This window comes from Simochromis diagramma, unplaced genomic scaffold, assembly GCF_900408965.1.
Source record: "Simochromis diagramma unplaced genomic scaffold, fSimDia1.1 OVJJ01000618.1, whole genome shotgun sequence".
Lineage (NCBI taxonomy): Eukaryota > Metazoa > Chordata > Actinopteri > Cichliformes > Cichlidae > Simochromis > Simochromis diagramma.
The window spans coordinates 10688565-10715238 of record NW_024387423.1 but is presented as its reverse complement, the minus strand read 5'-3'; the positions used below and the strand labels follow the sequence as shown (position 1 = coordinate 10715238).

General features: G+C 43.5%; 1 protein-coding gene across 1 annotated transcript in view; it reads left to right on the top strand.

Annotated features, from left to right (window-relative positions):
- The window catches only part of LOC120722203 (furin-like), a 71760-nt gene extending 46253 nt beyond the window's left edge, over positions 1-25507 (top strand). The window contains exons 6-10 of the mRNA XM_040013092.1: positions 1098-1283; positions 14384-14507; positions 19285-19454; positions 22971-23033; positions 23506-25507. Coding sequence (XP_039869026.1) covers positions 1098-1283; positions 14384-14507; positions 19285-19454; positions 22971-23033; positions 23506-23667 — 705 coding nt within the window. The 3' untranslated portion in view covers positions 23668-25507. The remainder of the gene's footprint in view (positions 1-1097; positions 1284-14383; positions 14508-19284; positions 19455-22970; positions 23034-23505) is intronic.
- Positions 25508-26674: the final 1167 nt, after the last annotated feature.

Below are 26674 nucleotides of genomic sequence, written 5' to 3'. Positions count from 1 at the left end.
AAACAGGAGCGGGCTGTCAGTCTTTTTGCAGCTTGGCGGCTCTCTCTGCGATGTGCCATTGTCACACCAGATGTGCTGCTTGTGATGAACAGGGACAGGGAGGGTGTTTACTGGGTGCTACTGGTGGTGGCGGGGGATATGGGCTTATTTAAATCATTTAGCTAATATCCTGCACAATCGTGTTCCATTTATTATACTTTCTTCACCTGCTTCCCTTTGTCTTTGCCTGGCTATGGACATATTTTTGGCTTGTCCATCTATGTGCCACATTATCTCAGACAATACTTATTGGATTTAGATTTAGATTTAAGCAATACAGCACTCTCTGTTCTATTTTCATAATTAGTCAGCGGACCTTATCAGGGAGGGAAGTACATTGTTTGTTCCTTCATCACATGTCTTATCTAGGATGTCAAAGATTAAAACAGCAAATTGATTAAGAAGGCACATTCAAAGAAAGTGCTAGAAAAATGTGCCATTTTTGGAGGGAGTCAGATGAAAGCATGGATGCTAGTTGTCTCATATATATTAAGCTACAGTGTAGATATGGTTAAATCTGCATGACTAAAACTGGGGAAAAAAATGGAAACAACGGAAATTAGTTAATATTGACTTGGTGCAAGGTTAGCAGAATCTGTCAGCAAAAACTCGCCAATTGCTATGTTGTCTCTTTTTTGTTTAAACTGCACAAAAATATTTAAAACAGTATAAAACAGCAATCTGCGGTTTAATAGGACATTATAAATGGAGCTATCTTTTACCCCAGCACAGTAATTTCCTCTCATCAATATGAAGTTGTAAATCTTCTGGTAGAAACTCTCAGTTAACACAAAAAATACAAGTTTTTTACCCGAGCAGATTAAACAAACCGATATAAAAGCTGAATATGATACATGTAAAACAGTCAGGCTAATTAAGAGAATCAGATCGACAGTTTCCCTTTATGTTAAAGGGAGCTAAGTGGCTGCTAGCAGCTTTTTCATGTTTTAGCTCACCCAACAGTTGTATCGAGCTTATTATAGGAAGAAGGTGAGAAAGTGAATATCCTATAATGTGGAACTATTCCTTCATGGAGCTTGCCATCTATCTCTCAACAGGTGAGAGTGAGTATCAACGCAGCATGCCGTGGTGACCTCTCCATAAGCCTGGTGTCTCCTGGTGGCACAGTGTCGGTGCTGTTGGATACGAGGCCTTACGATGCCTCCACCGCTGGACTGAAGAACTGGACTCTGATGACTGTGCACTGCTGGGGTGAGCAGCCACGAGGCCGCTGGAGCCTCCAGGTGAGAAAGAAAAGCTGCTCCTATCAGTGTTTAACTGTTAGCCCTGGTTGCTATTTAGCAAATGATAGCAAGTAATGGTGCATTCCTGAATAAGTGTGCTGCAGTGGTTTTTAAGTGCAAATAAAAGTATTATACTGCATTGCTCACGATACCTGAATGATTCTGCCTTGCTAAGAATCAAAACAAATCCTGTTTTTCCTTGCTGGAACGTGCTAACTCTGGCATTCCAACATCCAAGTTTGAGGTATGAAGACAAGCCATTAAACATCACTACATCTGTTTTGTTATTGTCCCCATGACCACTAATGACAATTGATGTTAGCATTTAGCGAAGCTAACATTGTTAGTGGTTCTTAATAACATGTTCATGTGTTTTATACAGCATGTTAAAACATTTGGCTAGCTTTGAACTATAAAAAGTAGTAATTACACTAAAAGCCTTTTGTCTGTCTCTTAATAACTGATATGACTTGGAAACTAGTAAAGAAGTGACAAGAAAAAGTAGCCAAAATCTTTGTGACATAGTTTATATACTAACTTTGCTCTCCTGGAGGCCTTGTTTCGCATACCTTCCCTCATGATATAGAAATAATTTGCTCCGCTTCACATTGTCCTCTTCCAGTAGCTGTGTTGTATAGAAGTTTAAAAATAGCCCAACCCGGCACAGCTCAGCTCAGCTTGGTTCAGTTCATTTTGCAATAGCAATGTGAATCATCCTCTACTTTCATCTCCAAGATTCAGCCAAGCATGGCAATCTTCATTTTCCTCCCCACACTCTTTCTTTTTTTTTTCTCTCATAGATGTGCTGATGTTTGATATGGAGGAAGGAGCTAAAATGGAAGGGAAATTAAGACTGGAAGGTTAAGTAACCTTGGCCGGGTTTGACAGGCACAATACTGCCGACATCTGATTAGAATCCATACTCTCAGACAGTAGCGCGCTGAGGTCATTTACTGTATATATGTGTGGGTGGTAGCAGTTGGGGGGGGGGGACTCGCTATGTAGAAATGTGTGTGTGTCTGTATTTGTGTGTGTGCAAATAGGCGTCAGTCCTTGTAAACAGTTGGAGGTTTATAAAGAAAAAGCTGTGAAGATGAAAGACACCCCCCCTCCGTCCTCGTCACCTACCTCCTCCTGCAAATTCGCACACATGCAAACACACACACACACACACACACACTCTTTCTTTTCTCTGGCTCCATGTCTCTGTGTCTCTCCCACGTCCTCGTACAGATTTACTGTCCCCTCTGTGACCAATTACCAGGGCCCAGTGTGTCGCAGAGATGGGGAAGAAGCACCGTGAAGCCGAGCCACATAACGGTGCCGTTGCTCATTACCGGAGGGCCGAGACAAGTCGCCGCGATGCTCGCAACACGAATTAACGCTCGCATCTGACGTGCCGCATGCCTTAGCACGCCACTAATCAGCCCATACACACACCCACACACTGATTGGTTTCATGCTGGATGTCAGCTCTGCCGTAGATTGGAGAGCAACATGTACACACTCTCACAAACACGGGGCGCTTGAAAAGGAGACGTGCGTTAGCATGGTGGGGTGGGGAGGGGGATACAAAGGACTTACATGGCTAAAGTTAAACAACAATGTCCAACTATATGAATCAAAATCTCTCTTTTCCGAAAGTGTATAGATATTGATTGCTAAATAACACAAATTGTCATTTTTAATGGTTTTTGACATTTGGCAGGCTGCTACAGAAAGCCTCTGACAAGCAGCTACGCCAATTAAATCTGACACTGATACATGGAGAGAACCAGAGGACATACAGGACTAAGAGAAAAGAGGAGTTTTAGAAAGAGGCAAGGGTAACCTATAACATGGAGCCCTGGGAAGGGACTTTACCTGGACTGTGTTTTGGATCTGTGTTTAAAAACTCAAGGGCGGCAGAGAACGAGGGCTGAGGGACACGGGGTCTGTGGAGAAGTCCGTATTGATTCGTCATGATGACAATTGTCAAAGAGCGCTGTGGTTCTACTAGGAATAAAAGTGGGACTGAAGTGAAAAGGGAGCGAGTGTTATGGCTCGAGGCTCAGCTGACCTTCTAGCGTTGTGAAGGAGACGGGAATGCGGGGCTGGAAATACATACTCTCTCTCGCTCTTGTCATAACTGCTCTCCCTTGTGCTCACTCTACCGCCATCTGTGGTGCCTCAGCTCACCTCCCTGCTTTTACTGTTGACCAGAGATAGTATTGCACAATATGGAAATCCCACGAATAAGCAGTTTACAATATGCACGCTGTCATTAAGGATGGCCCATAAGAAGATAAAATGGTAATTTCACCCAAATGTAGACATTTTTTCCTCTCTGTGGTGAATGTCGTCACCAGTGGTTTTGGTGTTATTTTACCAGATTCATCTCCACCGCAATCAGTGTCCCCACTTTCCTTGATAATCAACAGACCTCGATGTGGACTATGCACATTTTCTTTTTAACAATCTGAACACCATCCATCCATCCATCTTCATCCGCTTATCCGAGGTCGGGTCGCGGGGGTAGCAGCCTAAGCAAAGAGGTCCAGACCTCCCTCTCCCCAGCCACCTCCTCCAGCTTGTCCGGGGGAATACCAAGGCGTTCCCAGGCCAGCCGAGAGATATAATCTCTCCAGCGTGTCCTGGGTCTGCCCCGGGGCCTCCTCCCGGTGGGACATGCCTGGAACACCTCGCCCAGGAGGCGCCCAGGGGGCATCCTTGCCAGATGCCCGAACCACCTCAGCTGGCTCCTTTCGATGTGGAGCAGCAGCTGCTCTACTCTGAGCCCCTCCCGGATGGCCGAACTTCTCACCCTATCTCTAAGGGAGAGGCCAGCCACCCTTCGGAGGAAGCTCATTTCCGCCGCTTGTATCCGCGATCTCGTTCTTTCGGTCACTACCCACAGCTCGTGGCCATAGGTGAGGGTAGGGACGTAGATCGACCGGTAAATTGAGAGCTTCGCTTTTACACTCAGCACCCTCTTCACCACGACTGACCGGTGCAGCGTCCGCATTACTGCAGCCGCAGCCCCAATCCGTCTGTCGATCTCCGGCTCCCTTCTCCCATCACTCGCGAACAAGACCCCGAGATACTTGAACTCCTCTACTTGGGGCAGGAACTCATCCCCGACCCGGAGTGGGCACTCCACCCTTTTCCGGCTGAGAACCATGGCCTCAGATTTGGAGGTGCTGATCCTCATTCCCGCTGCGTCACACTCGGCTGCGAACCGCTCCAGTGCGAGCTGGAGGCCCTCACCCGATGAAGCCAACAGAACCACATCATCCGCAAAAATCAGAGATGAGATTCTGAGGCCACCAAAGCGAAAGCCCTCCGCCACTTGGCTGCGCCTAGAAATCCTGTCCATAAAAATTATGAACAGAACCGGAGACAAAGGGCAGCCCTGGCGGAGCCCATCACCCACCGGGAACGAGTCCGACTTATTGCCGGCAATGCGAACCAAGCTCTTGCAACGGTTGTATAGGGATTGAATGGCCCGTAGCAATGGGCCAGACACCCCATACTCCTGCAACACCTCCCACAGGACACCCCGAGGGACACGGTCGAATGCCTTCTCCAGGTCCACAAAACACATGTAGACTGGTTGGGCAAACTCCCATGCACCCTCAAGTATCCTGGAGAGGATAAAGAGCTGGTCCAGTGTTCCGCGACCAGGACGAAAACCGCATTGTTCCTCCTGTATCCGAGGTTCGACTAGCGGACGAACTCTCCTCTCCAGCACCCTGGCATAGACTTTCCCAGGGAGGCTGAGGAGTGTGATCCCCCTGTAGTTGGAACACACCCTCCGGTCCCCCTTCTTAAAGATGGGGACCACCACCCCGGTCTGCCAGTCCACAGGCACTGCCCCTGATCTCCACGCAACATTGCAGAGACGTGTCAACCAAGACAGCCCTACAACGTCCAGCGCCTTCAGGAACTCGGGGCGGACCTCATCAACACCAGGGGCTCTGCCACCAAGGAGTTGTTTAACTGCCTCAGTGACCTCGCCCCCGGAAATTGGCGGGTCATACCCCTCATCCCCAGACTCTGCTTCCTCCTCGGAAGACGTGTCAGTGGGATTAAGGAGGTCCTCGAAGTATTCCTTCCACCGCCCGACAATTTTCTCAGTCGACGTCAACAGCGCTCCGCCAGCACTATACACAGCGCAGGTAGAGCACCGCTTTCCCCTCCTGAGACGCCTGACGGTTTACCAGAATCTCTTCGAGGCAGTCCGAAAGTCTTTTTCCATGGCCTCTCCGAACTCCTCCCACACCCGAGTTTTTGCTTCAGCCACTGCCCGAGCCGCATTCCGCTTGGCCTGTCGATACCTGTCGGCTGCCTCCGGAGTCCCACAGGCTAACCAAGCCCGATAGGCCTCCTTCTTCAGCCTGGTGGCTCCCTTCACCTCTGGTGTCCACCATTTGGTTCGGGGATTACCACCACGGCAGGCACCAACCACCTTGCGGCCGCAGCTCAATGCAGCAGCTTCGGCAATGGAGACGCTGAACATGGTCCATTCGGACTCAATGTCCCCAGTCTCCCTCGGAATGCTGTTGAAGCTCTGCCGGAGGTGTGCGTTGAAGATCTCGCGGACTGGGGCCTCTGCTAGACGTTCCCAGCACACCCTCACTACGCGTTTAGGTGCACCAGGTCTGTCCAGCGTCCTCCCCCGCCACCTGATCCAACTCACCACCAGGTGGTGATCAGTTGACAGCTCAGCCCCTCTCTTTCAATCTGAACACTTTAAGTTAAAATTTTGTTGAGGTTAAAGACTTTTAAGCTTCAAACTTCCTAGCAGGAGCTGTAAAAGGAGTGAGATTTATGTGAGCTGCAAAATACAAGTTAAACAAGGATAAATGTTTTCTAAATAACTAGTTTATTTATAGTCAGGGAGCTTCATATCTCAGGCCAGTTATGACTCGTATTGAAACAGAATCTGGAAGCATCATGTCTTGCTGTTAAAAGAGCATGTGTCACATGTATATGAATCGGGGGCTCATTAAGTTAAATTGTAGATGATGTCATCAATTTTTAGTTTGTGCTTATTCTAATATTGCTACACTAAATCAACGTTTGAAATGAACTCAATTATGATTAGGTTTATATCATCAATAGTCCCAGCCCTAGACGGACGAATGATATCTTAAAACCTGAGAATATTAAAAAAACCTAACTACACTGTGACTTACCATGAAAGGTATGAAGGAAGTATCCCTCTTTGTAATTTCACTGTACGAAGTCTTTTACTGTGTGCGTGTGTGGTACAGTAACAACTCTTCTAATTGGTAACTATGACTGACAGCAGTTTTTTTTCCATTCCTTCCGCTGCCTGATACAATGAGTTTTCAAAGAATATTATAGAAGGGTGTCATTACTGTGCTCCACTTTCACTGAGACCTTATACACACAAACACACAAGCAGAAAAAAACACGGCAAAAATATAAACACACATACGTTGCTCTCCCACCCCACCTGCCATGCCCACAGGGTAGGTTTGTGTGTGTGTGTGTGTGTATATGTGTGTGTGTTTATAGCAGTGTGGCAGCAGTCTTTGAGCAGCGACATCTCTGATTCCCAGAGGACTTTGAGACTCGAGCTGACTGTGACTAGAGCGGCTGTAGGAATATAATAGCACTATTTAGCCTGCAGCACTGTGGTCACACACACACACACACACACACACGCTCAGACACACAAACAGCCACCCTTGCTGTCTGTGATAGACAGATCATATATTTACCATCTTCATCCCTTGTGCTCCTTCAGGAGTCTTTCCCCTCTTGTCTCCCCAACAGATTACACAAACCAAACACAGACACACACAGACACACACGCACACATACACAGTGACTAAGTGATAATAGAAAAACCTGAAGATAAAGTATTAACTACGCAGTTTCTGCCACTGTCTTCCACCTTGAGTTGATGAATATGGTACAGTTTGTGTTGTTCATTCTCGCTGGGTAAATGATAAACCCTTCTGGGGTAAGATGGTGTTCGTTAAAAACACCAGACTGTTACGATAAGGTTGTTTTATTTGCTTCATCATCATATTTGGTATTAAATACAAGCGTGTGCTATTAGCTGCAGTGCTCTGATATTTACTTTTTAGACGTTGCATTTTGAAAAAGTATTACACTAACTGGATTTTATGTTTTTAGTCTAACTGTACAGGCCCGATGAATGTTGTGTCCTGTCTTCCTCCCCTCATCCTCAGGCTTGGCAGGTGGCCGCCTCTCTCTGAGCCTGGTTCTCCTGGAGGTTTCTTCCTATTAAAAGGGAGTTTTTCTTTCCTACTGTCGCCAAGTACGTGCTCATAGGGGGTCATCTGATTGTTTCTCTGTATTATTGTAGGGTCTTTACCTTGCAATATAAAGCACCTTGAGGCGACTGTTGTTGTGATTTGGCGCTGTATAAATAAAATCGAACTGAATGTGGTTTGACTATAGTAACTAATTGGAAAGCTGGATTTAACTTGTCGAAGGAGAAAATGTGTATCTGGGGCTTTTATGAACTCTACACTGAAAAATAATTCAGAAATGAGAAAAACATACTCGCTGCAGTCTCATATTCTTAGAGGTGATGTTAGGTCCCATTTTTAAAAGGCAGATTTTTTTCGGACTTTAAAAAGTTATCCTACAATGTTATGTACTACCTGTACAGGGGAGAAGTACTGCTGACCTCTGGTAAAACCAGTGTAAGAACATCTTCTGTCGTTACTGTAACAGCAACATACTTGCACACAGTATCAAGTTTGGCAGAAACACTGTCAAAGCCTGAAGTAGAAACACAATCACACGCAAACAAACATGCATTTTCATTCACACACACTCACTCACTTTGGCCCAAGGTGGATTTCTAGAGGTGCATATATTTACATATATTTGCATGTTTAATGAGTTTTGGGAGATCAAGCGATCCAAGCGGCCCTTTGTGGGTATTTCTTTCTTTCTTTCTTCCCTTCGTTTTTTTTTTTTTTTTTTTTTTTAATTTGTGTGTGTGTGATTGTGGTAGGAAGGGGAGTAGTGGAGGGGGGTCTCCATGTAAATATCACCCACTGTGTGTTGGCACCCGTCGCAGATGGTCGGGGGCGAGGGCACCCTGTGGGCACAGGATACCTATTTCTGTTTATCTGCGTGCTTTGTGTGAGACTGGGAGGCACAGAGAGTGTGACTCTAGTTTGTGTGTGTGTCTGTGTGAATTCATTGCACTCTAGGTGTTTGTATGTGTGTGCTTTTGCAGCATATTATTCTGTATATTCGTGTGTCTCTTCAGTTGAGAAGCTGGCCGTGTGCGAGGGTGCAGTACATGCGCGTGTTTGCAATTCACTGAATATTTGTTTACTCTGTGTGTGTGTGTGTGTGTGTGTGTGTGTGTGTGTGTGTGTGTGTGTGTGTGTGCGCAGTTTTAAATGTCTGTGTTGATGGAAGCAGTGTTTGTGTGTTTGTGCAGACATTTGCGTGTAAGCTTGCTGCAGTGTGTGTGTGTCTGTGCATGTGTGTCTCCCAGCATGCAGCGTGGCTATGATGGCCCTGTTTTGGATGATTGATGTGTTGGAGGGAGCAGTGAGGAGCCCAGGTTGGGCCAGAGCCTCAGTCTGACACACTGCTGCTTCCCTGCTGCTTTACATATGTAGACACAGCAAGACTCCTCCTCCCCTCCCATCTGACACTGCTTCACTCTCTAACACTGCCAACAATCGCAGGTTTCTTTTTTTGGAGGTTTTATTTTGAAGCTTCTGTTTATTCCATGAGAGTAGACTGAGCCCTGTGTGCCGTTGTCTAGCAACTTCCTGTTGCACATTTTACACCTGTTAGTACAACTGCAGACTGAACTGTTGGGTGGGAAACCTTATTATTTAATATTCTGTTATCTGTGAAAAGAAAATAACATTTAACAGACAGTGCAGCAGTTTTGTTTTTTAAATTACAGATTTAATTTTTCTGTTATATAAAATTATATGAAGTTAGACTTGATAAGTCTTTTAAAATGGGACCTCATTTCTCGCTTGATAGTTTTTATTCTTAGAGTCTGCTACGGTAGCTTTGCATAAGTCAAAGCTTAGAATAATCTTCATTTTTCTTGTACTGGGCACTGGCCCCTCAGTTTATACGTCTGTCAATTTAGCTTGTCAGTCTTCAAGCCAACTTTTTCTTGATTGGCTTCCCCTCTTAAAGTGAGTGAGTGAGTTAATATGTTAATGTACTTATTATGATCACATACTATTTTAACAGTAAATATACAGTGGTGGAAATAAACCATTTCTCGTTTTTATGCTAGTATCATTTTAATTGTGAGAGACAGAATATTAAACAGAAATCCAGAAAAAAACACATTACATAAAAGTCATAAAGTGATTTGCATTACATTGAGTGCAATAAGTATTTGATCTCCTACAACCCATCTCCAATTCTGATTCCCACAGATTGACTGTGTGCCCATGTGATACACAGATTACATCAATCAGTTGCTTAATTTCAGATACTCCTGATTAGGGCTGTTCGATATAACGATGATATAAAAGCCATTTATCGTTTCATTTTACGCTATCGTTTGTTTTGTGGTGTCGCAAAATAAACTGTTTATGGCAATATTTTTTCATCATTTTGATGGTCACTGTAGTGGCTATATTAATTTCTTAAAGTTCTCTTTCTCTTATATTCAATATAACCACACTACAGACCGACATGCGCCTGTTTTCATGCGTTGTCGTTTTAGTTTAGCAACTGTTTTAGTTGCCACCTTCTGCTAAAGAAGAACCACATTAAGGTCATGGAGTGGTCTAGCCAGTCTCCAGACCTCAATCCTATAGAAAATCTGTGGAGGGAGCTGAAGCTTGTGAAGCAGCAGCCAAGAAACCTAAAATATTTAGAGAGTTTCTGTAAAGAGGAGTGAAAAAATCCCTCCTGATATGTGCAAACCTGGTGACTAACTACAAGAAACGTGTTACTAGTGTGCTTGCCAACAAGGGTTTCTCCACCAAATACCAAGTCAAGTTTTTTGTGGGGGATCAAATACTTTTTTCATAATAATACTAATAAATAAAATAATACTATTTTCACTCAGTGACATGCAAATCAATTTATAACTTCAGATTTTTGTTTGATATCCCGTCTCTCTCTCCACTAAAATAAAACTAGCACAAAATTACAGACTGTTCATTTCTTTGGTAGTGAGCAAACTTACAAAATTAGCAGGCGATTAAATCATTATTACAAGTATTTCCCCCACTGCATGAGAGAAAAAAGAGTGAAGGCATAATTGGTTCAGATTAAAGTGAATCTATATTTAAAAAATGTGGAAACATATCTCAGGAAAGTATTTTATATCATCACAAACTGACCATTTCTTGGCAGAATTAACAAAGCCATTTATTTAGAATTAACACCCATAGTAACAGTGACTAAACAAACATCTGCCACCTGTAAAACAATCAGTACGTATTTGTAAAAAGGTGTCAACTTTTAAGAAGGAGAGGATGGTGTAGAAATGGTTGGAGAAATGACACAGCAGTGATGCCTAATGTAGCTGCTAGCGAGCTTTGCTTTGATTCAGAAATTTAAAACAGTGCAAAGTCACGTCCTTTCTCAGAGGAGCTGTACTTTTAAGAATTATGGACTTGTGGTGAAAGTATCTTCCAGGTGTATGATTGTATAAATGTGGGAAGAAGCACTGAAAACATCATAAAGTACAGTTTTCTTGTCTTTTCTTTGCATGTCTCCATTTAATTGTCTTTCTCAGTGATGCTCTCCGCTAAATGCATAATTTGTGCTCTGTTTTTGTTCTTTTCATCTCATTTTGTCTATCATCCTCCCACTCTCACCATCTCTCACTGTTCCTATGTTGTTGTTTTTTCACAATTCCACTACCTGTGTATCAGCATCTCTTTCTGAACTCCTTCCTCATCACTCCCAATCACCGGGTCTCGCTCCCATCACCCTGACACTCACCCGTTTCGATATCCTGCCATCTCTCGCCCATCACTAATCCCCCTCTCCAACCTCTTTTTGTCTCTGTAGTTTCACTCTCTCTCTCTCTCTCTGGCTTTTGAAATCCTTCCACTTTCCCCTCTCTTCCTCTACTTCTGCTAATCCTTTCATGTTCTTTGTCTCCCCTTTGTCTAAAAGTCAGTTTAATATCTTTCTATCCTCTATGCCCCGATTTTGTCTCCACTTGTAGTTCTCACATTTTTTATAACATTGTAGTTAAATATCATTTTCATCACGCCTTCAGTGTAATAGCTGGATGACTGCTTCTTAATTTTTGCCTTATCTTCAGTTATAATGAAGATAAGGTGCACTTATAGTTGACACCAAATATGTGCTTTACAAAATGATTACAAAGTTATGGAACTCACAAGCATATTTTATGGATTCAGGAACATAACTTTATGTGTAAAACGAACTTCAGCTCAATTAGAAATAATCTGGAATTTGAAATATTTGACTCGTGAGGTTTCCCGGTGACAGCAGGGTTGCAGCTCTTCAGAGAGCCATGTCAACCTAGTAGAAAGTCCTGCTGGGAGGCGAGGAGGCGTGCAAGGCATATCGATCCACCTGTAGCATCCAGCTGTTTGTTTACCAACAACAAATCAATGCAGCACTCAGCTGGGGGCTGCCATGCCTGGCCTCCGATCTGCTCTGAGCACTCTCTCACACACACACACACAAACACTGCATAGAATATACACACACACATATGCACACACACACAGGCAGAGAGGCAGACTGGACAGTTGATGTAGCAGATTTATGGTATAAAGCCATCTTTGAACAATGCTTGACTAAAAGGGGATTTTGTGGGTTTTCATAACAGTCAGGTAATTTAGATATGTTTCTTTTAATTATCTGTGGGCTGAGCTACAGAAAAGATTTCATTTTTCCATTTTTTATCCAAATACTGTCCTGATTTATGAATAAAATAATGATTTGACGTAATTGAAAGTGGAAGTCAGAGAACTGACATGACAGAGTGAAAAAGATAGTTTTCACCACCCTTTGTAGCCATAACTTGAAGTCATGGTTTTCCGTATGACTTTATCAGTCTCTCACATTGTTGTTGAAGACTTCACTCTTCTTTGCAGCATTGCTTCAGTTCATTGAATTTTGCAGGCATTCGTTTATGCACAGATCTGTTAAGGTCCTGCCAGGCATTTTAGTCGGGTTGAGGCTGGACTTTGACTGCGCCATTGCAACTCTGTTGCTGTTGTAGATTTGCCGGTGCACTTGTGATCCTTGTCCGGTTACTTGACCACATATGGGACAAGCTTTAGCTGTCAGACAGATGGCCTCGTGATTAAATCTAGATCTAGGTCTGTATGGCAGTAGTCGACAGTTGGTTGACCAAATGACTGCAAGGTATCCAGGTCCTGTGACTGAAAACGAGACCCAATCATCACACCTCCACCACCGTGCTTGACAGTTGGACAAAACAACACATCAAACATCTCCATTTTGGTCTCGTCTGTCCAAAGGACATAGTTCCAAAAGTCTTGCGGTTTGTTCAGATTCGATTTTGAAAACTTAAGATGCGCTGCCATGTTTTGTTTTGCTTTTTAATAGAAAGAAGAAGCTCTTTCCTGGCAACCCTTTCAAACAGGCCATATTTGTTCAGCCTTTTTCTAATTGCAAGTCATGATTAGCATTTAACATGCTAAGTGAGCTCTGTAGAGTATGAGATGTAGCTTTTGGATCTTTTTGGACTTTCTCTGCGCATTGCACGGACTGATGCTGAGGTGAATTTCACTGACAGCTGTCTAGAATGTTTTCCACTAATGAATACTGTTTCTGTTTTTGGAATGGTGACTTCAGATTGTTAAAGAAAATGTTCTTATACCACTTGTCATATTGACAGGCAGCAACAGTTGCTTCTCTAAGATCACTGTTGAATGCTCTTGACCAGCTCTTGTAGGGATGAAGTTCATTTTTGCCTTGATAATTACAGAATGATTCATCTTGTACCTTTGGAGATTACAGACCTCAACTTGCACTTTTGCTGCAACACGCTGCATTGGCTGCTGTGACAGTCAAAGGCTTTGCGTTGTAAATTAAAGGTCACAAGTCTTTTGTGTTGTTGTGTACAAGTTTTAAGTACTAACTCATCAGATTGAGCTGTCACATGATCTCACCCCCACCCACCTCTAGCCAAAAACATCCCTCAAAACAGCTGAACAGTTGGCATGCCGATACTCTTTGTGGTTGTTTAGAGTAAATGAATAACTTCTGTCCTTCACTTAAACTCTTAAACTCAATTAAAAAATAATAAATAAATAAACTAAAAACTGTGGATGTGAAATTCTGGGCTGAGACTGATGCTTACAGTAACAGTATTCCTTATTCCTTCTTTCCAGAAGATATCTTCATTATAAAAAAACATTACTGAATATCCATCCACATTATACACTCAAGGTTGCCATCGAGTTTATTTTTGTATTGTTGTATGAAGACTTTATGATTTTGTAATCTACACTTTGGTTTTAACACATAAGCTCTTCTTGCCTTAAAAATGTGGGTTGATTAAACAAAGTAAGAAGCGTTAGTTCACAGTTTTTATGCTTTAATAAATGTAAAAGTAACGGACAGAGACTCTGGGGAGTTTTATCTCTGTAACAATGCATGCTGGGAAGTCTGCTACTATGTTTATTCTCTTTCTTAACCTCTTGAGACCAGAGCTTCTGTTGGGACGCATGTGCAAAATCCGATGTAAGCATCTGGGATTAATTCAGCTGATATGAACTAAAGTTAGATATTTAAATTATGCCAGAATGGATCGGTGTATTCCACTAAATTCCTGCATGATAATTTACAGATCAAAATCCATTTCATGTTTATGTATACCATTACTTCATCACCTTTTTATAAGAGAAGTCTGGCGCTTTCCTAAAAAAAACTTTTTCCATCATGAAAAGGTTCATCCAATAGTTTACTGTAAAATAAATTCTCAGTTTAACGATTATATGCTTTATTCACATACTGCCAGATCTTCTCATTCTTTGCCTTTGGTTTTAGTATTGCTGCGTTTGGACATTTTCACATAAAATATTGATTGACTTGTTGATCGATTGATCGATTTTTTGGTGAAATGGTGTCTTTGTCATGGTGATTGTTTCCAGGTGACTGACCACAAGGGCACAGTGAGGAGCTGCGCGAGGCCAAGTGAAGAGGAGGCAGCCGGAGCTCTACACAGCGTTACACTCATCCTCTATGGCACCTACCACCCACACAGGACCACGCACGGTATGTGAAAGCGGCAACCGGTACACTCTGAGGTGGGCACGGAGGCTGAGTTACTGTAGAGGTGTGACATGTGTGCTGGACGTACTGCAAACGATGCACGGAGTTAATATAAAAAACAGGACAAGGAAAAAATAATACACGAGCTAATTAAACAATAGAAATCTGAAAATAGATATAACATGTGCTATCCTTATTATTCCAAGTTTCCTACAACCATCCACTCCCACCACCACCTGCCATCCCTGCTCGTGTGGCTGAGGCACAGAGGAAGTCAGTGGACTGACCACAGGGACTATGATGTGTAATTACAGCGTGACCCCTGGCTGCCCCTTCTCAATCCCACCCGTTCCTCCACAGTGTGTGTCAGCTTCCCTGTTGCACACAACTTACACACACACACACACACACACACACACACACACACACACACACACACACACACACACACACACACACATCTTGTTAGCCACACACAGCATAAAGCCACAGCGCCTTCCTCTGTGTCCCTGTCGGGGGTTTCAGGTTTGTTAGACTCACCGAGGCATGCTGGGAGAGAGAGACATACCCAGACTTTCTTGTTGATCTCTGTCAACAGGGGTTCACACTGGTCATGGAGGTCCTGGAATATCACTTTTTACTGATAGTCAGGCAAAGTCAGGAACCTTAACCAAAGTGCTGTCAAAGTTTAGGTTTATTTTAGATTTCTTTTTTTCCTCGCATTACATCCCTGTTTCAGCCCAAATTAGGAAGAAGGTGTGTTTTTAGGACATAAAAGTACTCGAGCTCAGTTATGGAAAAGTCATGGAATTTCACCCGAGGGCCGCAGTGGGTATCTCCTCTCTTTTTCTGTGTGTGTGTGTCTTGCTCCGTTGCTCACTCGTCTCTTTCTGTCAAGATGCTGATCTCTCTGTTGAGAAATCAATGGCTCCCCCCCTCTCTTCCCTCCTCCCTCTCTCTTCATCCATCCATGTATCCCTCCCCATGCTCCTGGATCTAACCCAAGTTCAAGCTGTTAGTCAATCTGCTGTCCACACACACACTCACTTCATTCACAGGTTCTTACAGTGTTGCTATTCCTCAGTCGTATCCCCAGTGACATCATTCTGTAGTGGGCCAGTTAGCCACACTGTGCCCTGAGCATCACCCTCAGTCATGACTTTGGATGATTCTAATTTCCAGACTAGCTTGTATTACGCTGTGTGCACAATAGATTAGAGTGCGTTTTCATATTTTTTATAAATAGCTTTCCAAATCTGTCTGCTAAATATGAACACTTCAACTGTAGATTTGTCCCAAAAATGTCTCTCCTCTGCGTGATCCTATAAGCCTGTCGATCTCTGCTTTTTGTTACCTTTTAAAAATTAATCTTTGGCAGATGGCATCAGCATCACCCTGGGTCATGTGGTCTTTAGCTGCTATGTTTGTGTTAGTGTATAACAGACTTCTGCAGATTTTGAATGCCTTTAAGTCAGCGTCACTACTCCCTAGGCTTGTTTCTTTTTACAGGGAGGGATTTGCTCTTGTTCTGCCACAGAAGAATTATTTAGGTTGCACGCTGATGATGGGTGAAACCATGGCTCACATTTGGCATTCTCACTCATCCTGAACATGTATGGATGGAGTTTGAGCTTTGTGCTGGCCAAACTGGGGAAAGCCATCTCACTGCACTACACTGTGTACAATTTCTTTGTTTATTTGAGGTCTCATGAGGAACTGCTGCCATTTTTTAGCATTAAACCTGTGTGTTACAGTTTTAGCAGAACTTGTATATTTATATAAAGGCAACTCAACGGACACCGTCTGAAGACACAAAATTTGTCTGATTTCTTGGAAAGATAAAATAACAAATCTTTATGCCACTCACAGAAAAAGAATATCAGAAGCAAGGCACAATAGCAAACAGGACCATTGTGGAAAGGTTATTTCACTCTTAGTTAATGATGATGATAATTATAGCAACTTACTGATGATTTTGAGATCCCTGGTGTCATAAAGAATGTGCAAGAAGTGATTAAGATGAACAGATTTGGGTCACAAATGATTTCTGTTACTTACTTACAGCGCGTACCCTTAAATATACCGAGCTACATTTGCTAGACAGAAGCTGTGCTATTTATAGTGGTGGCAGTACTGTAATGGACATGTTGGGAAGTGCTGTTGCTGTTCATCACATATTTAGTGAATAAGCATTTCACTTAAATTGTTCTCTGCCGTCGTCCTCCGTGTCTGTTTGATGCTGGTTAGCCTGCGGATGCCTCCAGATGAGCTTCACATTAATGATGTGTAGAATGAAGCCAGTCTGGTCAGTCTTTGTGATGCGGCTGTGTCTCTGCTGGCGTTTGTGAGGGGAAACCGCCTCTGTACGTGCGTCTGTGCCTCTGTGTGTGTTTGTTTGGTGGCTGTGCAGCAAGTGAAGGTAAATTGCTGTGATTATGTGGCAGTAATTGAACAGGGATGGTGTGCTTAATTGAGTTGTTGTTTCTTGATGTTTCTCTGTAGTAGCAGGAACCACCGAGCTGACAGGTGCCTTGTCTCGTCTCGCCTCGCCAGGATGAGGGCTTTTTTTTTCCTTCCATACTATAGGCTTTGTTGTGTCTTCTTTAAAAAAAATATGTGTGTGTGCATTTGTGTGTTTGTGTTTAAATGTTCAAGCAGGTAGAAGAAATTATGGGGTTTGTGAGATGGTTCTGTGAGCTTATACAGGTTATTTACATAATATTTGTACAGATTTATGGCTTTAAATGTATGCCTCTGTATATGAGTCTGTGCATGCGTGTCTTTCATGTATGGGCTCTATGGAAGAGGGATGGTGTGCATGCATCCTTGTTTCTTTGCATGTGCTGATTCTGTGTGTGCATGTAGCTCTATCTGATCTGCCTCCTGGGCTCTGTGGCCCAAATCAAATGGTAGGAAACATCAATTTCACCATTCCGTTTTCCTCCTCCCCCTGCCTCTCCTCCTATCTCCTTGTATAATTTCTCCTCTCTTCTTCCCTTCCTCCCCCCTCTTCAGCCTCTCCTTCTCTCCTCCCCTTTTCGATGTCTTTCTCTCTGCGGAAGTGTGATTACGTTGCTCCTCTGAGCACCAGTGATCTGAGGGTTCAGCGTGTTTATATGTGTGCGCGTGTGCGTGTGTGCAAGCGTGCTTGGTGACTGCTTGGTGATCTGAGCAGCCCGGCGCTGGGTATTGTGCAGCGCAATTCACGGACGATGTCTCCAGATGAATGCCTCCATTCACAATTACAGCCTCTCCATTAGCTGCAGCCCTCACCGCCTTGTTGTTGTCTTTTCTTCCTTCGCTGCAAAAGGGGAAAAAAAAAGAAAAAGCAATTAAAGCAGGACAAAAACAAGCTAGAAGAACACAAGTGATGTACCTGGAAGAGAAAAAAAACAGCAAAGGCAGGGGGAGTTGGGAGTGTTTGAGAGGTGGGGGGGGCTGATTCTTCAGTCGGGATTCACACTACACACTATCTCTGTTTTATTCTCAAGGAAAGCTTGTGGATTTATTTGAACATTTGTGCATGAACTCAGTCCCCTCAACTACAAAAACTCTGTCAGATATATATTTTTCATTTTGCTGTTTGTGCTGTAAGTGACTCTGTCCTGCAGTTTCATCCTTACAGGGATCTTTTAATACACAGAAAGCTGAGAAGCATCCTCTAAGTTGAGGACAGACTAGTGCTTTTTATGTGTGTGTGCCTCTATTACTACAATATTATACTCTGTAATATGATAGAATACATGCTTCCTGCTTTTTTTCTTTCTTTTTTTAATTCTGCAAAATGATTCTTACACATTCTTTGATATTATTAATGCAAGGAACAGATGGATATGTTGTGTCACTGCGCTTACTTATTCTAACTAAAGAGGATGATGTCAGTGAGATAAATGGAAAGGCTGGATTGCATCTTCATGCAGGGAATCCCTTTTGAAGGGTAGACAGTTTGAGTCTGACACTGAAATGGCAGAGTCTGCCGCTAACAATGAAAACTCCTGCATGACTCTCTTGGCTCACAGTGGGCCCTTGGTGGGGTGAAGGCAATGAGTCTGTGTTGCAGTATCTCACCGAAAACAAAAAAGTACTGTAAATTTTCTTGTTGAGTAACAGAAGTATAAATTCAAAAATCTGGTTTTAAATCAGCTGCTGCTGATTTTAATATCAATCTCAATAAGGGCTCTTTGGAAGAACAAGAACTCCTCCTGCAAGTAAAACCCTGCATATAAAAATATTGCACAACAATGGCTGAAAATAACAGTTTGTAAACTGTAACAAAACAGGATTGACTCGATAAAATCTTCTGATGTATGTGCAAAATGAAATTGCAAGGCAAATATCACCCAACATCATTTATTTTAGCAAAACTGCCTGAATAACATTTTTCTGCTACTAACCTCAGAAATGGTAAATGGACTGCTTCTTATATAGCGCTTTTCTACTCTATCTGAGCACTCAAAGCGCTTTATACAACTTTTTCATTCACCCAATCACAATTTTCTAGGTTTTCAGTGCTACCTAACTAGCATTCATACACATTCACACTCCGATGAATGCATCCTTGGGCAAGATATTTGGCATGCAGACTGGAGCACTTAGTAGGTGACCCGCTCTACTACCTGAGCTAGAGCCACTCCAGCACACTTTATGTATTTACAGACCACAGAACCGTTCCTGTCTTATTTTAAAAATGCAATAGAAACATATTTGGCATGTACTGTAGATAGAAACATAGGTAGTGAGGCATACAGCAATCTAATTGTGATTCTATTTTTAACTTCAGAGGGACCCCTGCAGAGCGTTGTGTCCATGGGGTTGAATCACCCTATCCCTCATGGGTGGTTGTTCCAGAGGGACCAGTCCCCTCCTATGGACCTGCTGCAGTGGATCTACCAAATGGAGAGGGAGAAGAAGGTGCGAGCTGCTGATATCGCCATGTCACTAAGAGGAAAGGTACAGTATGGCGCACAGAGCTGGAACACAGACTCTCCACACATCACAGGCACCATGATTTACTGTTCCAATAAATCACTTGCGTCGCCTAATTTCCTATGGATTTCAATTTCCCCCTGGACATATCTGCATTGATCAACTTCAGGTATAAGGATGTGCCAGGCGTCGCTCACTGTGACACTGAAGAATGGCTCACAGATCTCTGTCAAGGGTGTTTCTGTGTGTGTGTGTGTGTGTGTGTGTGTGTGTGTGTGTGTGTGTGTGTGTGTGTGTGTGTGTGTGTGTGTGTGTGTGGATAGGGGGTAGAGCCGTGGGATTTGTGCACATGCAGCATTTCTGTTGAGCGCCGTCGTCGTCACTGTCGAGGCTTTAGGATACAAATCCTTGAGTGTGAGTAATAACATCTGAAAATGTCAGAATCATACAGGCAGAGATAAGGATCAGACAGTTGAATCGGGACTCCAGATATTGTTATTCCCATCATATCTGCTCGTAGTCTAGGCCTGATTATGAGGAACAATTAAATATCATTCTGGCTTCTCCAACAGTTGTTACTGCAGAAAAAACACCAGGGTATAACGCTCCTTAGAAAATTAGACGACATTTTGCGGTCTACTTAATCATTGCTCCAGCCCCAGCGTTTGAGCTGAAACAAATTCACAAGCCCCTGTCACTGTCCTTTATGCTGCATTATCAGGCCAATTACAGCCTTGACAGAAGTGTGCCGCCGGACGACAGGTAGCTGTTTGCGAGCACACGTTGCTGCCCGACGTGTCCTTGCAGGGGTACACGGTCCCCGGGCCTGTAGATGAGTTTTGAGCCGGTGTTAGGAGGCAACGGCAAGGCCTGACAACGTCTTTACCCCGAGTTCCTCCCCTAGAGGCAGATCTGAATGGATTGCAGAGGCAAGGAGGAGAAATAAATTGGAGAAAAGGATAAATCGATGCTCGGCGGAGAGGCAAACAGACCTTCCAACCCCCGGCCCAGAGACACACACACACATGCACGCACACACACACACACGCACACTTGTACCACAGCGTGGCTTTTTTTCCTTGGGCTGTATTGGATTGGTATGCAGAGCTGAGGAGAGAGACGCTCAGAAAAAGACTTGGCCTACAAATGATGTCCTTTGTTTGATCCATTAGGTTGGGGGGGGGGGATTGGTTGGTTGGGGGTGGATGGGGAGGGTCGTCCCACGGAGACGGTGGAAGGGCTGGGAAACAAACGTCTCTGTCTGTGAGCCTCTCCCTCTCTCTACTCACCAGCATCTTCTCATCTCAGAGAAGAGAGAAAGATCAGCTCGAGGAAAAGCTGGTTGTCGTCTGTCTGCGGTGATGTGTTGGAGGGCAGAAAGGATGCATTGTAGGTGTGTGCGCCTATTCGCTTGAATATGCTAAATTTACCAATCTGAAGCTTTTCATCTGGAGGTTGTTTTTATTCTTTTTTTTGTGGTCGTGGATTTTTCTATTTGTTCATCGTAGTTGTCGTCCTTCCTCTTGGATAACAGTAACACTGTGTTCACCACCATCATTTCTGATCTGAACTGGGAACTCTGTGACACAATTACAAAACAAACAGTCTGACAGATATCTTTAGGTTTTCATTTTAATATGTATAATTTTTTTTTTTTTAAATAAAGCAATCAAGGTCGATGCAAAAAAAAAAAATTGTTAATTGAACAATGAATGATGTTAATACACAGCAAACAACATAAACCTGAAGCTGCTGTTGCTGTTGAATCGTATTATTACCTCTGCCAACAGGTAATGTGATCGGTTGAGTTGGTCTGTTTTCACGCAAAGTTATTGCAATTTTATTTTTTTGTTTGGTGTTGTCAAGAAAATATCACAATCTGGTCTCTGTTCTAAGTTCTTACTCTGGAACGGGTTTTAGCCTTAGCTGAGGTTTGCAGCATCACACTGCTCTTGTTTCATAAGTTATCAAGGCATATAAATATTGCAAGACTGTAATATAACATGGCAGTGCAGAGAGAAACACTCTGATGTAAGAAACAGCATCATGAGTTTGGACTGGGTGCTTCATTTGTTTTCACCCATGTTAGCAGCATAGCTGTATGAGCTGAAAGGTCAGTAGGGCTGGGAGTCAGTCCACTGCTTTGATCCAGACCCAAAAATATATGCGATCAACTACAGGACGGATTGATGATGATTATGTGCCGAAATGTTTGTATTCTGTCTGTTTTTCTATAGAATTATCATCAAGCCAATAATTTAAGGTGGCAGGTTCACAAACAATAACCTACAGTAGAAAATTAGCCATATTCCCGTTAGCCTAATCTGTGCTTAGCAAATGTTAACGAATTAGCATGCTAACAGAGCAAACTTAAAAAGCAGGTGTTCTCCTTTCTGAAACCCGCGTAAGTTGCAGCAAGTTTCCATCAAGCCTTCATATTTAATATTATGAATGGATCTGTGTGTATGAGAGGCTCTTTGATGCCCACTGCTTAGAGCATCAGGCCAACATAACTCTATCCATAACCGATTCATAAGATGCTCTCAAATCCAAACTTCAACCTCCTTCCAGTTATTTATGCATCCATTTTGCTCCATCACCCCTACTCTGGTCTGTACTCTACGCTATTTCTGACTCTTTTTGGGAGGCATGCATTTTTCTGAGCTCTCCACCAAGCAACGGCACACAACGCCATTTATTTTAGCTTGGGAGTTCTCTTTTCACTCCGTGTCTTTTTATAGTTTTGTCGTTCATACTGTACTCCCCGCTGTGCTTCTATTTTCATGAATGCTGTGAGAAATAATTGAAAGCACCGTGTATGGTGCCGTCTGTTGCAGCGCTCCCACTTCCTCATGCCTTGTAAATACTGTATCACTAAAACCCCCGCTGTAAGCTGCCGGCTCGGGATTCCTCACAACTATGAGACGTCAACACTCACTGAAAACTTGAGCCAAGATCAAATCGTAACCAGAGCCTGAACGTTGCTCCTGTGGACAGAGCCAGCGTTTGATTGATTTCAAATTCAGCTGTTTGTCCTTGCCTTTTTTCTTGCAAAAACAGAGTTGAATTGGATTCCTCTGAACAGCTCGTGGCCCATTTCCTCTGTGTGTTTTCTCAGCTTTTTGACTTCCATAAGGAGGGGGAAAAGGATGTCAAAGGAGTCGCGACTCCTGCTGCAAGTGGTGGTGGTGAGAAGTGCAGCAGATGGAAGCCCACAAGGAGCCTTAACGAGAATAAATAACGCACCATAGCTGCTAAAAATAAAATATTGCTTATTAGAAATTAGAGTTTCTCTACTGGTTTTGCCCATGAATGCAGCTTGCTAGTGTAGCCGAGTGCTGCTCAGCCTGTAAAGACATTGGTGTCACCGTGAGGAATAACTTTAAGAAGCTGAAAAATATGGTTCATTACCAGGTTGGAAGAAATCTGCATTATGGGAAATGCAGGAATCAGTGTATTTTCGCTTCCCTCACACAACAGAGCCATATTTTGTACATATTTTGTTTGTCTTTAACATGAAACATCTGTTTCATTAACCAGATGGGAAAAACTCGAGGAGACAGACCGGTTAAGTCGAGCCTGACATCTAGTCTGGCTTTCAAGGTAAGCTGCAACCCCCACCAGTCCTAAAACACAGGTTATTTTTATAGTTTGGGTTTTTTGTGCTTTTTCTGTTAGGGGGGGTGAAGACTGAGGAGTGGAATAGATGAAGGGAAAATGATTTGATTTAATGAATTCGAGGAATGTGAGTTTGCACGCTAGACACATGGCACTCTGCCCATTTGGCCACCAGAATGCTTTAATTTTTTTTCGTATTAGATATGTGGTTGGTCTTTTTGTTTTTGTTTTTGTTTGTTTTTTAACAGCTGAAACAATTATTTAATTGAATTGGCAACTATTGTGATATTCAGTTAATTAATTAAAGAGATTTTTCCCTATTGAAATGTAACCCACTCAGGTACAGCGTTTTCGATTGTAGGAGAATTTTCATATTATAAAATTACCCAATAAGTGAACTGAAGAGCAAAATCAGACCCTAGACTGCTATCTTATGACTATTTACACTGTCCCACAGATACTTGACACACATGTTGCCCAGAAAACAAGACCTACTGTTGAGAGGGAGCCTCCTGAAACCGAGACCTTCGGGGACGACGCGGATGAGGAGCGCAGGTCCTTGCCCTCACAGAAGATCCAGGATGTCGGCACAATCAAGCGTTTTAGATCCAACAGATGACGGATCTGTGAGCAGAAAGGCATGAGAGGGGGCGGGGCAGAGGGAAGGGAATTAAAAACACAACCATGAACCATAGTTTCGTAAAGACTGTCATTTTCCACAGTGCAGAAAAGCCAGTTAATCATGAATCAAGTCAGCGTACTGTATTTTGACTTTGTGGCCTCGGTGTCAGCAAAGATGACTTATTGTAGGTCGGCTTTGAAACCCACTTTCTCGCCTACACAAACCCCAAAACCCTGTTTCTGAAAAACAAATAGCTCCAGCAGCGCTCGTCTCCGCCCCCCAACCCCCGATCCCACTCCTGGTTTGCCTTCGGAAGTAGCAAAGGTTAGTGGAAGATATGTTTGTCTTTTTCCACTTCAATGAAGGGTGAATTCAGCTCCGTGCAATAAGAAATGGATTACCCCGTTCATTAAAGGGGGCTGCGTCACTCCTCATTGAGTTGGACAAATAACAAATTAATTCCTAGCCGCCTAATTTCTCTCTGTTCTCCACTGAATTCCCAATAACGTCGAATTACTGATCACAGCCATGTGAGCTCTCTCAACTTTCTATCAATTCATTAAAATTTTTGCCACAGTGGAGATACTGCTGAGGAGGATCTCTCCCTTTTTTCTTTTTTCTTTTTTTCCCATGCATGCTTCCTTTAACACCACAAGCTGTATACAAACAGAAAGCAAGTGAAGTGTTAATATTAGGAGATTAAAAAGACCAGGAAGCGTTACAGAGAAAGTTACTTTCACCCCGGGCGGTAAACTTTTTTTTTTCTTTGCCAGCCTAGTGCAGGTCTGTTGGTGGAGGTGTTTTGTAAAGTAGCAGTAGTGTATTGACAGGGCAGTATTGATGTTTCAATTAGAGCAGCGTTACATAGTGCTCCAGCATGGTAACACGGTGCGTCTTCTGCCATCTGCTCTGCCTCCACGTCTGACGAACGAGGCACGTGGGGCTAATCGAGCCGCACATGAGCGATGGGGCTGCGAGATCTTCCGCGCAAAACACTCGCGCGCACGCACACACACACTTATCCCGTACGCACGTCCTTATGCAGAAAAATAAGGGGGGAAGGACGATGGAGAGCTCCTCAGCCCTGCTGTTTAAACAGCCTTCAGAAAGCCTGTGATTCCTCGCTTCTCATGTGCCACAGGAGAAGCCAGCAGGTTATTTCCCCGACAAGAAAACGGGCAAAAGCGCCAGATGCACAAGTTAAAAATCTTCAAAAAAAAAAAGAAGCTCATCTGATAGAAAGAACAAAAAATAAATAAATAAAAGAGAGAGAGAGATCAGCTTCTGCCAGGTTTTCTCGTGCTGGGACAGCCTGAAATAACAGTGTGTATTATGCCTGGCATTATTGCCTGCCAAACCACACGAATCAAAGACCTCATTGTGTGGATTACCTCGTTAATCTGTTGATGCCATTGACTAGTATTGCAGGTGCTAATGTGCCAGGTTTTTTTTCCTCCTCTTTCCTCCTCTCTTCTCTTATTGGGGAGGTGTAGCGTTAGGTTTGTAATCTGCTTTAAATGCTTTCTGGGGAATGAGACGCACTGAAAGCCAGCCAAGAGAGCTCTGCTATCATGGAGCGCTTTCTCTTAATACAGCACACAGAGGGGGACAGGCTGACTGAGGCTGCGGCGCCTGTGCCAACGGGGACGAGCTAGCGAGCTACACGCCCCACGCCACTTGTTGAAATATATGACTGCATGAATAATGAAAGAGGAAGAGGGAAGTGGTATTGCTAGAGCAGTCCCACAATGACATCCATCACAGGAATGCCTCATTGCTCCTCTTCTTCTGTTTCCTCCTGCAAAAAAAAAAAAAGAAAAAAAAAAGGAGCTCCAACTTGTGTCTCTTTGGAGAAGCTAACGGGAGCTGAGCTCAGTTGCCTGCCCGAGCTGATAGACTTTAGAGGTGAAACCAGAAAGAGAGGAAGATAAAGAGGCAGAGAGAGAGAGAGAAAGACAGAGGGAAAGGGGACAGAAAGAGAGGTAATCCTTGCTTTTTTTTCAGCTCCCCGGGGTGGTCTCTTCATCCAAGGCCTCAAAGAGGGACAGAATACACGTCCCTGCTACAATGAAGGGGACCCACAGGGGATGTTGCTATCAGTGTGTGTGTGTGGTGGGGGTGCAGCTTTAAGCAGGCCTTTGAGTGGCCTAATTGCATTGGAATACAGCAGTCTGAGAGCTGGCTCAGATCACGGCGGGCTGCTGGAGGGGTGAGCGCCCGCACCTCGACAGCCACACTCAGCAAAAGAGCCCCGGCACAAAGCACACAATTAATGCTGTCCCTCTCGTTAACTCTCTCCCCACTTTTTGTCCTCTCCTACTTTTCTCTCATTCTCCTCCTCCTCACCCCCATATCTTCGTCTCTCTCTCTCTCTCGCTCTCCTCTCCCTCTCTCGCTCCTCCCTCCCGCCTCAGTATGTCGTCACTCACCCACTGTATTAATCCTCCCATACAGCCTGTCAGTCTCCCTCGTCTTTGATGCACACAACAATTACAGTAAGGATGAAAGGCGTGGGTCGGCTCTCGTTATGCAAGATTCGAAACGGGCCTTGGCGAGAATTATTGACATCCGAACAGCTAATCTGAAATAAAACTCTGTTATTACTTCGAAGGAAGTGATCTGTGCTCGCTGCATATATTTCTGGCTGTATATACTCAGGATTAGGGGATCTTATTTTATTGCATAAATTAAAAATAAGGCATGTACTTTATTTGTATTTAAATGAGCCCACACTGATTGTATTCTTCTGATCTGAAGATTTTGTATCAGTTCTGCTATCAGCTAAAGTCAAGGCAGCTGATAAATGCAAAGTAAACAGATTTCCATTTCATCACGATTGTTCCCCAAAGATGACACCGCGGTAGAGCAATAATGCTCCAGCGGGGACTGTTTGTATCTTTGCTGCATTAAACACAAAGCTGTTACAATCTAAATGTGCTTCATTGGATTTTATCTTTTACAAAGAAAGCCTGGATATCATACAGGAATCTAGAGGTGTATTATA